General features: G+C 49.9%; 4 protein-coding genes across 4 annotated transcripts; 2 read left to right on the forward strand and 2 right to left on the reverse strand.

The window, feature by feature from the left end:
* Nucleotides 1-3,312: 3,312 nt before the first annotated feature.
* Nucleotides 3,313-5,125, forward strand: GIQ15_00831 (uncharacterized protein; the record flags this gene model as incomplete). Its single annotated transcript, XM_033548248.1, has 2 exons — nucleotides 3,313-3,346; nucleotides 3,408-5,125. 2 exons carry the CDS (start codon nucleotides 3,313-3,315, stop codon nucleotides 5,123-5,125), a joined length of 1,752 nt encoding a protein of 583 aa, XP_033409199.1.
* A 413-nt stretch (nucleotides 5,126-5,538) lies between these two features.
* GIQ15_00832 (F-box domain protein) lies at nucleotides 5,539-6,657 on the forward strand (the record flags this gene model as incomplete). Its single annotated transcript, XM_033548249.1, has 1 exon — nucleotides 5,539-6,657. One exon carries the CDS (start codon nucleotides 5,539-5,541, stop codon nucleotides 6,655-6,657), a length of 1,119 nt encoding a protein of 372 aa, XP_033409200.1.
* A 592-nt stretch (nucleotides 6,658-7,249) lies between these two features.
* On the reverse strand, nucleotides 7,250-10,025 carry GIQ15_00833 (uncharacterized protein; the record flags this gene model as incomplete). The annotated part of the gene is made up of 6 exons (XM_033548250.1): nucleotides 7,250-8,100; nucleotides 8,158-8,747; nucleotides 8,810-9,280; nucleotides 9,338-9,450; nucleotides 9,510-9,569; nucleotides 9,771-10,025. 6 exons carry the CDS (start codon nucleotides 10,023-10,025, stop codon nucleotides 7,250-7,252), a joined length of 2,340 nt encoding a protein of 779 aa, XP_033409201.1.
* A 1,060-nt stretch (nucleotides 10,026-11,085) lies between these two features.
* GIQ15_00834 (copper fist DNA binding domain-containing protein) lies at nucleotides 11,086-12,273 on the reverse strand (the record flags this gene model as incomplete). The annotated part of the gene is made up of 3 exons (XM_033548251.1): nucleotides 11,086-12,061; nucleotides 12,112-12,197; nucleotides 12,253-12,273. The coding sequence occupies 3 exons, from the start codon at nucleotides 12,271-12,273 to the stop codon at nucleotides 11,086-11,088; spliced, it is 1,083 nt and encodes a 360-aa protein (XP_033409202.1).
* Nucleotides 12,274-17,447: the final 5,174 nt, after the last annotated feature.

Below are 17,447 nucleotides of genomic sequence, written 5' to 3' on the forward strand. Positions count from 1 at the left end.
GGTGAGCGTGAGCGTGAGCGTGAGCGTGAGCGTGTGATGATGGTGCTGGCGCAACGACGGTATGTATTGTATTGGTATGCGGTAGGCAGGCAGCGATGCAGGTATCCGATGCTATTTATCAATCAGCCGCGGACGTGTAGGTCGTCTATCTCTGGTCCTCGTCCTGAAACCGGTTACGTCGACTGAGGAGGAAGACGATCTGAAGAAACAACCTGAAACGGCAGGAAATAAGGAGTCAATTGCCGCGCACAGGGAGTGTTTCTGTAGAGGCTAAAGGAGGTGGATGGAAAGTATATCAGCACGATAGGCGCAGGCGACAGGCGCTGGGCTCTGTTTCCGAGCGGGCACGGCGACGGGGGTTGCGAGCGAGCCTCCTCTGCTCAGGGCCTGGTGCGTGGACGTGCGAGTCCCAACGGCACCCCGCAAGGCTGGCGAGAGGAACTATCGGACGTGTCACGGCGTCGTTGAAAAAGAAATTCCAGCACTGCTCGCTGCGCTGTTCGCTCTCTATCTCGTCCTTGCATCCTCCCTTTTGCCCCTGAATCGTTTTGCGCCGTTCGAAGTTTCGCGTTTCCAAAGGGGGGTCACGTGGTTAGTTTGATAACACGCTAGGCCAGAAAGGGAAGCGACCTCCCCGAGATATATGACTAAGCGGATGACTAAGCAGAGACGTCGCTTTTCGTTGGTTCAAGGGGAAAAACAGGCAAAACATAAGTCAACCTTGCAGACACACAGAAGACACAGCAAGGGATAGGATGGTAAGGGATAAGGGACAGGATGGCAGGGTCGAGATGCAAGGGACAGGAACGGCAGGGATGCCTTGCATGCGCCAGACGGAGGCCTGCCGGTTTCAGATGCGCGACAGCACCAACAATACAGAGTCCCTGCCAAAGGAATCTATACCAGCTCAGACTTCAACTTTACAGGTACTGTATTTCTTTATCAGCTAGTAAGTCTGTCGAGTATACCGAGGACGCTTGATAACCCTTTGCCCGTTTCTCACCTGGCTGTCCATCCATTCATTGAGCTCGGCCTCAGTCTTGAAAGGCCGCCATATTCAGCATGGTGGGCATATCCCCAGGAATAAACGACATCGCCAAATGTCCCACGCGGTCCTTGCCTTCTCTGTCTCCTCCTTCTTGATCGGAAATGTGCCCATAGCGACCTCACTTAAACTGAAGACTATTTAGGATTAACTTGGCTTTCAGGACTATGAAGTAGGTCATTGAGCATCACTCGATGATGACTCTCCATTTGGTCAGATGCAAAATCGAAACAGTTCCGAACTGGTAGACGCTCGTCCTCCAGCGCGCAAGGGATCTATATGACTCTGCCTATATTTTTGTCGATAACATACGAATTGAAGTCCAGATAATTTAGAGGATTTATAAATATAGAATTCTAACTCTATCTAGAAAGTTTATTTTATACCAGATAGTCTTTGCTTTAACAATAAACCTGTATAGCCTATTGACCTTAAGGGTAGAATACTAATTACAGCTATAAAGGCCTTTGTAGGTGTCGCTTCTTCCAGGGTCACTTACAAGGCCAGCGAGTTATATACATACCTAGGTAAATATAAATCCCGAGAAATAAAATCTTGATAAGGATCCACCAGAAAGCTCGGGCTCACTTCAAAGTCTACTACTTTTCAACCTCGAACCTCTCTGTTACTCCAAGATCGGACAAGGACGATTCATCCGACTCTAAAACTAAGCATAACATTTTAGTGAAACCAAATAAATACCCGGGAGTCTGGGTATGGATCAACCTCAGTTTATTATTGTTACTGTTGGTGGATCAGTTGCTCCTGACACTGGCCCCTGTCTCGAACAAGCTGGCATCAACTGTACTTCTCGAGAAGGGCGACATAGCCTATTTATGCAGTGCTGCTACTTGCCCCTTGCCAAACAGCGCACGAATGCTTGGCCAACCCAAGTCTATGACGGATTGAAGGATGCATTGAGCGAGCCAGTGTCGCGATAGTGACCTATCGACATGATGCTAGTTTCAGCAGCCATACCCAAGATTAACAAGAGATTTGGGCCAACCTATCTTCATAATCACCGACTATCAGACATCTGAGTTGTTCGTTTCCAGGGCCGTGACGAACAATTCAATATTATTTCTCTCGCTCGATGCTATGCTCCGTAGCATCGCAGGGGGTAGAACAATAATATGAGCAAGTACATTCCGTACTGCTGTACTCTGTCCATCCCAATTCGGATCATGTTGGTAGGGGTAAAAACCCAACACTTTGGTGTCGGCAATTATCCTTAAATCCATGGTATTCAAGGCTCCCTACAAAAGTCCTCAAGGCCCTGGGTTTTATGCCGTTTCCTAGGGACAAGGTCAAGATAGACCAAGGCCCGGAAAGTAGAGCGCATTAGAAAGCTCAAGGGGTTTTGGTAGGGATCTCGGCAAGGGAGCGGTGTACGCAGCGCCTTGGAGCTCTTTGTTCTAAACCAAAGAACTGATCGCCTTCAATCAAAATACACCTTGACTTATATCTACCATTCAAATCGCTTATAGGTATCAGTGGTGCTCCAAAGGCCACTCAGGAAGACCAGCTTCCTCGTTGTCCCAAGTCTTAAAGTGAATTCAGAAACATTTTCGCGCGACTTGATAAAAAAGAAAAGAGAACAGAATCTCCCCTTGCAACCAGGTACTACCTGGTCGAACCAGCAATTTTATATGCAACGCTAGATCTGTTTGAAATGTGTAGCTGAGATTAGGAAAGATGCCGAATTCCGGGCGGCCAGTCTCGACGCCTCGTTTCAACGATGCTGGCCCTCGCCATCGGATATTTACCCCTGGTGCGATACCCCAGCCAGCCCACAACACTATTGTTCGACAATGAATATCCCGATGAAACGAGCGATGTTCCATTCAGAGAGACAATAGATATAGCCGCCTTTCTCTATTTTTCATCCTCATAGGAGTTTGTGAGCCACAGAGCTGGAATGCTACACAATGTAAAACCTATTATCATGCACCTAGGCCCCCGCTATTCAAGGTCGGAAATTGAAGTCGATCAGCATGATCTCTCGTATACCTTCTTCGCTGTCCCATTGGTGAGATTTGGCGGGAATCGGCGGGCCGTATGCACTCGCGCAGGGATCAACAGTTCATACATGGAAAAAGAAACCAAATGAAAGCGGCAAAGGTTGCATTGAGGGGTATAATTGATATCCTAGTACTCCGTATATTTACTTAATTGATTTCCTAGAGGAGAATTGAAAGTTTTGTGGTTATGTATCCGCTAGTTGTATATTCAATATCAAACTTACCTCAGGAATACGCATTGCCATAATGGAAGAAGTCGATCTAGTTGTTGTTGGCGCCGGTAAGTCGATGGAAGTTGATAGTATCAAATAACGCCAAATAGAACTGACCGTTGGTTATAGGATCGTATGGTCTATGTGCTGCGAAGACATACCTAGAAATCAACCCTTCAGCCAACGTTGTGATTCTGGATGCAGAATCGTCTATTGGAGGAGTCTGGGCAAAGCATCGCCTCTACAAGAACTTGAACACCAACAATGTCTTCGGCTCGTATGAGTTTTACGACTTCCCCATGGACGCAAAGGCATTCGGAGCAGAGTACGGAAAAAATATTCCTGGCGAGACTGTGCATGCGTATCTGAACGCATATGCGAAGCATTTCTCTTTGACAGACAAGATACGCCTTAGATCGAGGGTTGTTTGTGCCGAGCATAAGGAAGACCCTTCTTCATGGCTACTTACCGTTGACTCGAACAGTGACGGAATGGAGGCAACGGTTGGAGCCCTATCGGTCATCCTCACACGGAAGCTTATGATTGCAACCGGACTCACTTCACAGGCACATTTACCCAGGTTCAAGGGTCAAGACTCATTCGGAGCCCCCGTGTTCCATTCCCGAAACATGGTGAAATACGAAGATGCTGTTCTGCACCCTGACAAGTCGGTGGTTGTTTATGGGGGAGGAAAGGCCGCTTGGGACATGGCTTACTCCTGCGCAACGTCCGGGGCCACCGTCAACCTTGTCATCCGAAAATGTGGCCGGGGCCCTGCCTGGATGACATTCCCCACCATCACGCCGCTCAAAATTTATTTAGAGCATATACTTCTGACGAGATGTGCGACGTGGATGAGCCCGTGTATTTGGGCTACGTCAGGGCCTCTCAAATTCCTGCATGAGACCTGGCTTGGCCGGCAGTTCGTCAAGGGCTTCTGGGGCATTGTAAAGCGCGACGTGCAGACAGCTATTGGGTATTCCAAACATCAGGAAATGAAGAAACTGAGGCCGTGGATTGACCCGTTCTGGGTTAACACGACAATCAGCATCTTAAATTATCCCAGTAACTTTTTTGACCTGGTCAAGAACGGGCAGATTAGAGTACACATTGCGGATATCACCTCCCTGTCCGAACGGACGGTACACCTCTCTAATGGCATTTCCATAGAGGCTGATGCCCTGGTCTGCGGAACGGGCTGGCAAGTTCGATCTGGCATATCGTTTCTGCCTAAGGGGATCGACGAGCAGCTTGGAGTTCCCTGGGGCCGCGAGCCGCTGGACAAGTCACTGCTCGAGGCAGCCGACGAGCATATTCTGAGACAGTTCCCGCAGTTGAAGGGCGCTTCTGACGTCGACAAGGGATTCAAGCACTTCGCTTCCGACTCTGAGACACTCAGCCCGCATCCCTTCCGACTGGTTCGATTCATAGCCCCTCCTAAACTGAAAGATCGATCGATCGTCTTCCTGGGCATGGTTGGCAACATCGACACCACGCCCACGGCTGCAGTTCAAGCTCTCTGGGCCACGGCGTACTTCTCAGGCGAGCTCGAGATACGTCCCATCGTCCAGCGGCCAGTCGATCCCAAACCGACAGACGGCGAAGACGAGACAGACTGGGAGGTAGCGCTTCACACGCAGTTCAGCATATGGCGATACCGCGACGGTATGCGTATGAGGAATCCCGATTTCGTCTTCGAGTCCATCCCGTACATAGACATGATGCTGCGAGACCTGGGCGTGAAGGTGTTCCGCAAGAAGGGCCGCTTCGCCGAACATTTCACGGTGTATAAGGCCAGGGATTATCAGGGCTTGGTAGACGAGTGGAAAGCGAAGAATAAGCACTAGTAACCCAGACATAGATGTAGATATCGGGCCGTTCTTTTCTTTTCTCTTGTTGTTCATGTTGTCCATGCTGTCCATGTTTGTGCCTGAAGTAAATATTTCAGCCTCACGTCAGCCAAGAGAAAGAGCTTCATCTCTGCATTCTAGCGTGTTTACAGCAGAGACATCCTATTTTTGGAATACAGCACGAGAAGCGCAGAGAGAAAAGATCGCAAGAGAGGGCGACAAAGGATATCTCGAGAAACCATTCTGCCTGGAGCCCCGAGGCTCGCTGTTTCACTTCTATCTGCGATGGCGCTGGGATAGGGTCATGTCGAGGTCAAGAGACGGGCGACATTGGGCATAAATAGCAGCTTGATAGCTCTCAACGCCCATTTATCTCTGACCAGAACACTTGCGATCGCATTACCAGTACAATGGCGGACATCCACTGCCTCCCTAACGAGCTCCTGGACCTCATTCTCTCCTTTATAGGCGCAACTCCGCCGCCGACATCAGACGAGCGCACTCTGCGGAACATACCCAGCCACGCCATAACTTCCTCCAAAACGACCGATCTCAAGAATGTGTCTCGGGTATGCCGTCGGTTTCAAGAGTTTTCTCGTGAATATCTGTTCAGTTTCTGTCGGTACGAACTGCGCGACCAGGACCGGTTCCTGGACTTTATCAAACGCCATGGCCTCGCGGAGCATGTCAAGAGCGTCACAGTGTCCGTGAGAACGATATTCCCCGGGAGTGAGAAGAAGCTATGGTGGAATACCCTATTTGAGCATTTGAACCCGGAGGTTGTCACGGTTGTTGCGCCGCCATTTATGATTGCGGATATGGCCCAGTGTGGCCTGGAAGATACTCACACATGGGCTTTTGATATGCCGCTGCAGACGATGCAGTTTCGCCAACAGCTGTCTCTGGAATCAGCTTTTGAGAGACCAGAAGGAGATGACACGTTTCTCAGCTCAAAGCCATGGACTGAGCTGCTATTCAACGAAGGCTCATCCCTCCGGGCATATAGCAACTATGAATACTACCTCCTCCGTGTCCCCTCGATCATGAACCACTGGGGTTCCGTTGACCCTTTACAGGCCGTCGAACTTCCATATCCGGTATCTGCAATCTCCCGCCTAACCTCATTCCACTACGCTGCCGTCTTTCCTTTCTACAACCATACCAACCTCGTGCTAAAAGTAATCCGCAACATGACTAACCTCCGCCACCTGAGCTTCCAACTTGCTCCCCCGCCTGGTAACGATATATTTGAAAACGAACAGAAGACAACTACCATGGACCCCAACGACCCTTGGATGGAACTACATACGAGCTATTCACTGATTCCACATTCGGTGCGGTACCTCGGTGTGCAGGGGCGCCTTGTCGAATTCCGGACCCTAGATTATAACCTGTCACCGCTCAGGAATAATATGTTCAGAACTCTGCGTGCAGTACTAAAAGCGAACTGGCAGGACGACGGACAAGGGCTGTGGGTTAAACGGGTACAACCTGTGGCCGTCGCGTCGTCAAGTGATGATTCAGGGTAGCAGTCCTTTTTTTTACTAATGGGCGTATGACCACCTTTAGATGCTCGCCAATGGAAGTCGGATTCGGAGGTAGATCGGGGATGTCTTTGTTATTTATTTCAAACGAGCTGGTAAAATCGCCTGATCCAGGTGTGAGGGCATTTACCAATCTATATATTAGCTCATAATGACAGTAACCAGAATAATAATACTTTTTTACTTTCGATCCCTCAGTTCCCTATTCACTAATGGCGCAGACATCTCTCCCACAAACATCCACCATGATAAAATCAATGAATTGGCTTATAATTTACACACTGATACTGAACAAGAGCATGAGGGACGTATTAAGGGGAGAAAAGATGAAATAACGGAAGATACAGCAGTGACAATGGATAACGATATACCAAGAACCCATTTTACGCCTCAGTCAGATATTGCAATTCAACCTAGCCCGACTCCCATCCAGACGAGGCATTAGCACAGAACAAAACAAAACAGAAAGAGAGAGAGAGATGGTAGGACGAAGGATATATAGAAGAAATAAGTATGGAACTGCTTGGTCCTTCGTACTTCGTAGTGACACAAAGTATGGAAACTGGAGGAAGGTCGATTACAACCCAGCAAAGACATTGAGGTACCCCCTCTTAGTCAACTGCGTAAAATCCACGTAGACACGTATATCTGACCTATCTTTCTGGCCAGCACCTGCATCAGCACCGGCATTTGCCTGACTGCTGCTTGCTGCATCCTCGGCGGCTGCAGCTCCAGTACGCGCTGCCTGGGTTTCTCCCGCAGCAGCAGCTGCACCTCCAGCTCCGACAGCTAGGTCAGCTAGATGTTCTAAAGAACGCTGCTCATTTGGCCCAACTAGGCCGGATGGGCCACTACCCTGTTGTGTTGACCGGAAGGTGGCAACCTTCACTTCAATCATTGCACGGAAACAATCTCCCCACGACCTATTTGCAAAAATGTTCCCAAATTCGCCTGCTGCCGAGGCATGTTTCTCGCGCTGAGTGAGAATTTGCAGCGCTTTGTCCAAGGAGATCCATGCGTCTGTTGCTAGTTCAGGGAGATCGGTTATCTCTAACAGTGTCATGATGGCAAGTGCTAGGGCGTGGTGGTGGAATGGGGATGCAATGAATTTCGAGGAGTCAGAGTGTTGCTGGAGGAGTTCTAGGATGACTTCGGCCGGGTACAGCACCTCGGCAGGAACGGAGGTGTAGAGTTGTCTCTTCAGGAGGAGAGTGAGGGACCAGAAGAGGAGTGGGCAAATGGATTCAGTGTAGAGTGTGCTCATTTCATCATCTTCGGTAGATTCGTGCCATGACTCAAGATCCTTAAGGCGTTTGAGTTGGCCATAGAAGAGGCGGCGGATAGAATGGCTATTCATCCGTCCAAATGAAGGGTGAACAGAGCTGTCAAAAAACACCTCATTAATCTCTGAGACAGATGTGGAGTAGCCTGTGAAATGACAGTTAGTTATCAAAGAAAGTAATCTTAAAGAGAATGGGCACATACGCGCAAGCTGTAGAGACGCAAAGCTGAGGATACCACGATCCTCAGGCATGGCAGCCTCACTAACACCAAAGACATCCCGACCAGCCACACTCAGGGTATGCCAGCGCGACAAAACCATCAAGACAGTCCAATTCTTTCTTGCTAGGTTACCATCAGAATCAACATCTTTATCATTCATGTTACAGCTGTCAATCTGTTCATATGACCTTGCAAGGTGGTGTGCAATAGTAAACGCGGCATCAGTAAGAACTGTCTTGCCAATACCATTCTGACCCTGTAGGTTCTCTGGTCCTTTAGAATCAGCATCAATAATCAATAAGGTGAAGGTGAAAAGAAGCACAAAGTTGACTGCCTGGGATCGTGTGCGTGGATCCTCACGGAGCGTTTCCGTTAGATAATCCTGCGCTCGCTGGAAGGTGGGAATTTCTTGCAGCACGTTTTCGGCTCTTGATAGGTTGGCGCCGGTGACTGCAAATAGTGAGTGTACGAATGATTCTTGAATTTGGCGACTAGCTGATTTGAGATACTGGGCAAGAAGATCTCGAGAGCCTGGTAGAATCGGGAAGACAGGGTGGATATGTTGGTAGTAGCTAATATAAAATGTTAAATCGTTGGATTAATTACTTTCAAGGGGGGGAAATATAATACGTACGCGTTGAGAACTTGCTCGTCTACTTCCACGGAAGGTGGAAGTGTCTCCAAAGTTTCTAGATTGATCGCCGGTTGCCGTGCAGCGTCCGGCACTTCCTGGGTCCAAAATGGCTGCATCACCTTGGTACCTCCATTTTGGACTGAGGGACTAGGATATTCTTCTAAAGCAGCAAGGTCGGCAGCATGGGTAGCATCCTTCGTTGGTGCTTGCACAGGCCACCCTCCTACTGAGGTTGGACGAGCGCCTTGGATGAAGGGCTGTTGCATGAATGCGTTAGGGAGGCCTTCGGACATTGACAAGGTCCTCTTTCGAGTGAGACCCTGGTTATCCATAGATGGAGAGAAATCTTGATAGCCCCGGGCTGCTGAGCCATCCTCATTTATCTGCTGGTAGTGCATCTCGCCTGGCTGCAGTGGTGGTTGCATTTGAGTTTCAAGACTGTTGATACGGTCCGCCAACTCCTTGATATATCTATACTCACGAATTAGACAACAAAGCCATTTTGGTCGAAGGTCTAGGACCACTTACCCTTTACTCGGGCCTCGCTTCATGGGAACGCGACTAAACTCGCAAGTTGCACCGGTACGACGACAGTTCGAACATGTCTCGACTCCGGCTTCGGATGTGGCATCACATCGAACCTATTATCAATGATTAACAAACAGAAAGTCGCGTAGGGACAAGCATCCATAACACCTACCTTCTTTCGCCGACATTCATCACATGCGCGAGACACTTTCGAGCGCTTCCGACGCGCGCTCTGGTCTCCATAGCTCAAATCATGATTCGGATCAACCCCGGTTTGTTGAGTAGATGAGAACTGAAGCATATGCTGCTGTCCCTGCGACGTCTGCTGCACTTGGTGATCCTGCTGCTGCTGTCGTTGCTGCTGTTGAACCTGCTGTTGATCCACGGGTACCGTACGGTTCACGTCTGCGTTTGGACCCGAAGATCCCAGCACCATTCCCTGAGTATGGGGTAGTCCATTGGCCGCAGCGGCCGCAGCAGTAGCTGCAGCGGCGACTGAAGCAGCACTGCCATCGTTCACATTCGCACCGGCTACCTCACGAGACAGCTCGGCGGACAGGTGAAGCTCATCGGCAGTCAGATGACGCTGGTTGGCGTAGTAAGACACGGTACCTTGTGCGATTTGCGCGGCGTTGGGAGACGGATACGACGGGGCAGGCGGGATTTCTGAATGTTCTCGAGAATTCATTATGGCAGGTTCAACATTAAATTTCGTTCAAGATCGAGGTCGAGGTATTTATTTATTTTTTGTGTTTGTTTTGTATAATGCGATGCGCGAAACCTGCGTCTTCCTCAAAGGTGGCGGGTTTGTTATGATAAATCTCGCCTGGAACACGGTCAGCCATCGCTCTTGTCAACAGGGTCCCAGGCAAACAGCACAGGGTATGTAGATATAGACGGGTTAAGGCACTGCAGACCTCCGGCGCGTCTACCAGGACAGCTCCAGAAGTCGCATTCTATGAAGGCGTGCAATTGAACGACGATGCGGTCGCCAGACGCGAAGAAAAACAGCGGAGAAAAGCAGAAGTACAGGGAAAAAGTAACCAACCCTTAGCAACGGCGCTGATTCAAAAGCTGCCGACGTCTTCTGTCTGCTCAGACCGATCGCATTATCTAGATAGCTGCTCGACGCGGAGGACGGGTATTGTTTTATGCGGCGTGTTCAAGGGCGAAAAAGCGAGCGACCTTTTTTCTCTGGCGGAAAAATTAAGACGCCGTGGAAGTTGCCTTTTTGGGACGTCACCTGATGTTACTAAGCTAGATTACTAAGATGTGACTAATATATAGCCTGACTAATATGTGATTAATCATTCTGACTAAGCGAAGGCAAGAGGAAAGAAGAGAAGAAGAGGGAGGGAAGAAAAGAAAGAGAAGAAGAAAAAGAAGACGAGAAGAAGAGGAAGAGGAAGGAATATTTACGATTGCTCTATATTCTAACACTCTATAACGCTACAGAGCACCACCGGTTCTATATAAGTAAAAGGCCATCACGTAAACCAAAAACAGGAAAGTATGGCAGGTACCGCTGGGTAGATAGATGGCAAGGCAGTGTGTGTATTGTGTGCTGTGTATGTGTATATTGCTGGAGTGTGCCAGTTGTATACGACGGGGAAGGGGGCTGGGGGCGGGGGGGCAGGAATCCGGAATGAAAACATCTATGTTCATTATATCGTTCTATCGCTTCGGTAGTCATAGGGGTAGTTCATGTATAGCATGATGCGTCAAAGGGCAGGTTGGAGATAGAGTGTTCAGTGGGTCCACATATCGGGGGTCAGCGCCTGTCGTTCGGAGATAGGTATGGGAGACATCATGGTAGGGAACGAGGTCGAGACCCAAAGGGGCTCGTTCGTCCCGGCCGAGGTATAGGTGCTAGGCGACATCATTATGGTGGCGTTGTTGGCGTCGACGAAGTTGTGATTTGCGCTTGCAGGATAGCCCGGAGTCTGGTGATAGTGACCTAGCTCGGCTGGAAGCGGGGCGTCAGGTGCAGGAGCAGCAGGCTGGGCGGCATTGACGTTTTCGCTTGCGTGAAGGACAGATTCCACCGCAGGTTCGTATGTTTGCGATATGGGGAATTGCGCGGGCAGATCTAGGTGGGAAGGTGGGGTGCTCCCTAGATGGTACATGCCAGCCTCAGAGCCGGTGCCGACAATGGGCAGCAGATCATCGGCGTCAGAGGTATCCCCAGACGATGAGCGAGCCAGACCAGAATGGCCAAAGGTGTTGTAGTCATAGCTTGCATAGGATGCTGGTTGGCTGTATGTAGCAGTGTATGCGTCCGATCCGTAGGGTAGATCAAAAGTGGACCAGTCGATGGATGGTCCGTTTGAGATCGCCGCCTCGAAGCCAAATTCGATATCGGAGGGATAGTATAGACCAGGTGATTGTTGCGAGTAATCCACGATGGGCATGACGATGCCGGCTTGATCAGGAAAATGCTGATAGGGGATGTCCAGAGAGAGCTGCGACTTCATGTCGGCTATCTCTGTGACCGGGGAGCCGTGTTCAGATTTCACCCTCCGCACGGGGCGGGGAGCACTGGTGACGAGGTCCTGGTATGATGGGACACCCTGCGAGGAGTACCCTTCACCGAGATGCTCCATCGAGAGATGGGCCAGGTCGGAGGTTCCATGTATCGTTCGGGAGCGAGGGAGGGGGTATGGATGAGCTCGTTTGCTGGCATCTTTCTGCTTCTTGGCAGTTGAGATGTGTGGTCGTTTCATGCTACCAGACACCGTGGACCTTCTGGTCGCAACAGGTCCAGTTTCTGGAACGGTTTCGAGACTCGAATCCCGCTTCGTTGCACAGGTACAGCGACCTCCGTGCCCGCAGCAGCAGTGCTTTCGGGCCCCAGCTGTTTCTATAAATCAAATCAGACTTGATAGAAAGCAGACGGGGAATTATTGGTCACTTACTCTGGCCATCAGGAGCCCCATTCAGGGGACACTCAGACTTGCTATGTGGTTTCTCGCCGCACTCGCACTTGGCGTGAGTCGTCCGGGCCTTTCGTAACCCACGACAGTGTGGACATTGAGACACAGGCCGCCCCTTCTTGTTAATATGGCTTAGGGGGCGATCTGCGTGGGAGAAGGAAGGGAGAAAATGTCAATATCTGCTGCTTTTCAGTCTGGTGCCGATGCGCTTGACTTACCCGAGTGGTTACAAGTGCTGACACGATGTCCTCGGATACATGCATCGCACGCCCATTTCTCGCCGTCAATCAACATAGCCACCAGATTACCCGCAGGTTTGCAGAATGGAGATATTGAGGATGCTGAAGGAGCTGAGAGCTGGGCTGAAGTAGACGGTGTACGGTGATGATATATGGAGCGGCTGATCCGACGACGACGACGACGACACGGCAACGACGTTGATGTCAACGACGGCAGCGGCAACGGCAATGATGACGACGACGGCGACGACGACGACAATGATCACGATATCCGACAGTAGTAGGTCATATCTCTGGGGGGTTCGTGGGCAGCAGGAGAGGCAGTATAAGGGACGGGAGGCAGGACAGATGACTCCGGGTCGAGGCTAGAGAGGAGGCCGGGAGGACCGTCGGTACAGAAGAATGGAGGCGGCCGGGGAGATAGACAGAAACATCGAAAGTACCAGAGACGTCGGGGCTGCAGAGAGGTGTATATAGCTGTCGCCGGCGCGGTCGTGGCGGTCGTGGTGCGTCGTTCGTTTGGGGTGAGGTCGGCGGTCAGTTTGCTGTTTGCCGGGTTGGTCGATCCCAGCAACCGTAGAGGGGCCAAAGCCCAGCAAAACAAAACCTCCAACCTCCACCCGCACCTCGAGATATCTTTGTGACGATTCCACGAGCCAGGTACACACCTTATTCCTAGCGCGGGCCACCGTCTGGCGCTCTGGTCTTGCGGGCGCGGACAAAGAATCTGGTCTGAAGTCTGTTACCGTGCTAAGTTTTCCGTTTCTGCGTGCAGAACGCTCTATCCTGGACCGCTATTAGGTTTGTTCTAGGTATGGGGCCTCCAACAGAACCCAGCGGACGGCGGAGGGCGAGGGCGAGGACGAGGACGAGGATGAGGGCGAGGATGAGAAGCAGCACCCCCCTTCTCCGCTGCTGCTGCCGCTGCCTGGATGCCGTCTGATGCGACTCTGGATGCTACGGCCTAGTTCTACAGGCAATCGCTCGCCCAAATCGAAAGCCCGGCAGGATGACATTCATGGATAATTGGACAAGTCAGCAACAGCATTACATGGCTCTTCCAATGGCCTCTCCCAGGTCCTGACCTGGGTCGACGTACATCCGCAACATGGGACAGCATGGGACATGGGGGCCTACGTCCCAGTTGCTGCTCTATCCTTCGGCCGTCCGCGTTATCAAAAAAATAAAAAACACTCTCCACATCAACCGCGAAATCAACAGCAAATCTGGATCTCTTGGCGAAGGCCAGGGATCTCCCTTCGCTTTCATTGGGTTTCCCCTCAAAAAAAACACACAGAACTCGTTCTCCAGCGGAAAAAAAGGTTACCCCTGCCAGCCCATCCTTGCGATGTTGTCCTGTCCTCATTGGATAGACGCACGTCTTTGTACGCCGTGGTTTCCAGAATGCTTCCATGGCATTTCCGCATTTGGCCGTAGCTGGTCCAGTTCTTGGTCCAAGACTGATGCGGAACAAAAGTATATACACAGACGATACGTTGCTTACTGAACGTCATCGGGGATTTTTCCAAGCCACCATTCCTAACCCATGCTACCCCCGCCTAGTTCCGACGATGGATACTACGATACGCAACTCGTCTGCTGGTCCTCGAGTGGAGGCTTTTCGAACCTTCCAAGAACCTTGAGCTATTAAAAAAGGTTGGAGGCTTTGCATCATCTGGTTGAGGGTCGCAAGGAGTTATGCAAATCGATAGCCGCTTTGGGGGGCATTGTTCAGATCAGCAGTGTCTTCAACCTCAGTCTTCCAAACAAAGTGACGAGCATATTGCTTTTCCCAGGACAAACGAATAGGAATGTTCGCTGCTCTCCAGCTCAGCCTCCAGGCTGGCGCTAACCATTACTCCATACTTATGCTTATACGGCCTACACATTAACCGATACGCTGTCGAGAGCATATAGTTCCTGGGCGACGGAAGGGTGATTTGCGCTAAAATCTTAATCACGACACCTCGCGCACTGAGCCTTCTCTCCAAGTTCTAAAGCCGGACAGGGAATGAAAGTTTCATCCTGCCTGAGCCCCGTTTCCTAGCCCAATCTCCCTTCTAGCGCTCTCACCCGTGGCATCTGACTCTATTCTTGTGACCGCTCCTTAGACGTTATGGGTCCCATCTCCTCGTTCGATGAAACCGTTTTTACCTAACCAGTCAGTGGGATTGCAGAGCAACCGCATACATTGAATATTCACAGCCCACTCGTATTTATTTGATCAACATGTTTGGTTTAATCCTTGCGCAGATTATAACCAGGCTGTTCGGAATATGTTCCTTGGCACCACTGAGGGGACGAATGATCGAATCCTTGCAGGCCTAAGCACATAGTTCACCAGGACTCAAACTCTCTGCCGACATCATTTAGAAATGTTCACTTTCAAATACGTCGCATGGAGCCGACTGAAGGCTGACTGATCTTACTAGCTTCCGAGTGTTGCACAGTCCATGCAAGGAATGACTAGGATACACTCCAAGATTCACTCAGAGGCTACGATCAACATATTCGACTCTTTAACACCGCACTCTACCGCACTGTGCACGTTCATGTTCCACGTTTGAACTGTTGTACACTCCGCCACCGGGTGCACAGCAGCGGCTGTTGTTAGGAGCACAGAAAAATTCCGGTATGTCAATCAATGCAAGCCGGCTGACGAGGCCCGTCAAAGATCTGCCGCCTAGTCTCTATCGAGATATCAACTTTGACCCGAGCCAAACTCATTAACTACATTTCCGTTGATGTTGGGACCGCAGTGAACCCTGGATCAATATCTTGGCACGTTCTAAGAACGACGTCTCTTCAATAATGCAGCCTGTTATTAGTCTGATATCAAGTCATTCATCAGGCATGAACCTATACACAGCCAAGCTATAGAACATTCCGCCGGCCTTCTGCCTCTATACTAAAAACGGAACAAAGCCATCATCTAGGTGAAAAGATCCCGGATAAGCGACCCAATGAGGAACTTCACTAGGAGGAACAAACTTCCTCCACTGGCAACGGAATAGGCATGGCACCTTTTCTCCAAAACCTTTTATTCCGCTAGCCATTGTTATCGACCTTGATCAAGTTTCCACTTCGAGTCCTGCGTTCACTGACAATGGCCTATGGCGCGTTGCGGCTTCCGGTACGGCACGCGTGTTTACGTACACGTTCAACTGCCTGCATTACATATCATGTTTCACTGCGTATGTGAAAAATAATATCCACGGGGCAGCCAAAAACTCCACCAAACGGCGGCTTAGATGAACAAACTACACCCCCAACGCCATGCCATCAGGATTCACCACATCAACAATAGCAACATCGCTTCTGTTAGTTACCCACACACCCATTAGATAGCTTCGGCCTATTAGGATTCCTCTTTTAATAAACACCGGTGTCGAGAGCCTAACTTTAAGGATATTAATACCATGGGACTCTGTTAATCTACCCCGGATAAGGCTGACCCAATCTCTCCATCTCAGTCGTCATCTAGGTTCATCTTCCGCAGGATTTGAGACGCCAATGCCACACTTTGTTGAGGACAAGCCTTGGGGCGGCTGCTCCTAATCCGGAAGAACTAATCTAAGTTATGGTCACCGGTTAAGAGGATTCTGGCCCTACGAGCTAGGCATTGCTGCATACATTCGTCCAGATTACTGGATATTGCCCGATACCGGATAGCAGTCCATACCTCTCTACACCTATCACACGACAGGCTTTAGCTTTCTTGCTCTCGTCTTTAGAACGGCCCACTTGGGCTTATTCTTCAAAATGCTCTGGTTATGATTCACTACTGGATTTCGCCCCCTATTACTGCCGGATTATGGTTAGTCTACCATACCGCTGGGACGGAGTTGATCTCCTCGCGATGGCCTTTTTTGTTTACACTGTGGATGGCCCTTTATTTCCTCCCCAAACGCGCGGTAGGATATAAAATACACAGGCCGCATCTGGTATAATGCAACTTATGCTGAAAATGGTTCCCGCTCTAATTGCCATACTTGACTCTTGCATTCCTCCTGCAAGGGATAAATTTCCATGTGAATGCATAGGTAGTGCAATGCACAGAGCCGCAGCAAGGGGTGGGGGGATTCTTCTGTATCATATCATGCACAATGACTCGATTGTGCATGCTTTCTAGGCTTAGGCCGTGAGATGATTAACTAGGGCTTACTCGCCATGTTAATACTCAGGTAGCCCTGGCGGTGTGGTGCATCCAAGTCTGCCTTGGTTGAATATAAGCGACTAACTCCAGCAATTAGAAGGCTGATGCACCTTTTGGATTACCCACAAAAGCCCACGGTCTGTATAGTGCGGCACAGCAAGGTGCTTCGTGTTCCAGATGCCAATGTATGTTGCTAACTAGAAGTGATTCCCATCAACGACTAACATCCTAAATGCCTCATATCGAGCATGATCAATTCAAGACCGAAAATATCTTATCATAAGGCAGAAGTTGTATGACCCACCCACACGCAAGAGTGTATAAGGCAAACAGACACGGAGAGAGACAAATATCTGGGAGTTCTTCTCCACTTAGCCTAGAAATTTTGAGCTATGCTTATCCATAATTCGCCTTCTAGGGGTTTGAGCAAATGGTCGGCGTTCTCCGCCTCCATACTCGGTTCATGAAGTTCTGTGCATGATCTGACGGTGCAGATTTGCCCCTGAATGACCTTATTTCCCTCCCATGGCTTTGGGATGGAAGAAGACTCCCTTGCTAAGGTTGAGAGCCCAGTATACCCCTGTCAAGGTTCATTCAGTATTCCCGCATCGAAGATTCTAAACTCATTCGCCGACGCGTAGTCAAGCCTATGACATCTGCATTGGCTAAATTCGCTATCTCGAGAGCACGTCATGATGAACATGACACATAGAAATAGCGAGGAAAGGCATGTCTAAGGATAACCAGCAATTTTAACCCTGCCGTCGTCATTATGCTTGCGT

This window comes from Arthroderma uncinatum, assembly GCF_011692745.1.
Source record: "Arthroderma uncinatum strain CBS 119779 chromosome Unknown scaffold1, whole genome shotgun sequence".
Classification (NCBI taxonomy): Eukaryota; Fungi; Ascomycota; class Eurotiomycetes; order Onygenales; family Arthrodermataceae; genus Arthroderma; species Arthroderma uncinatum.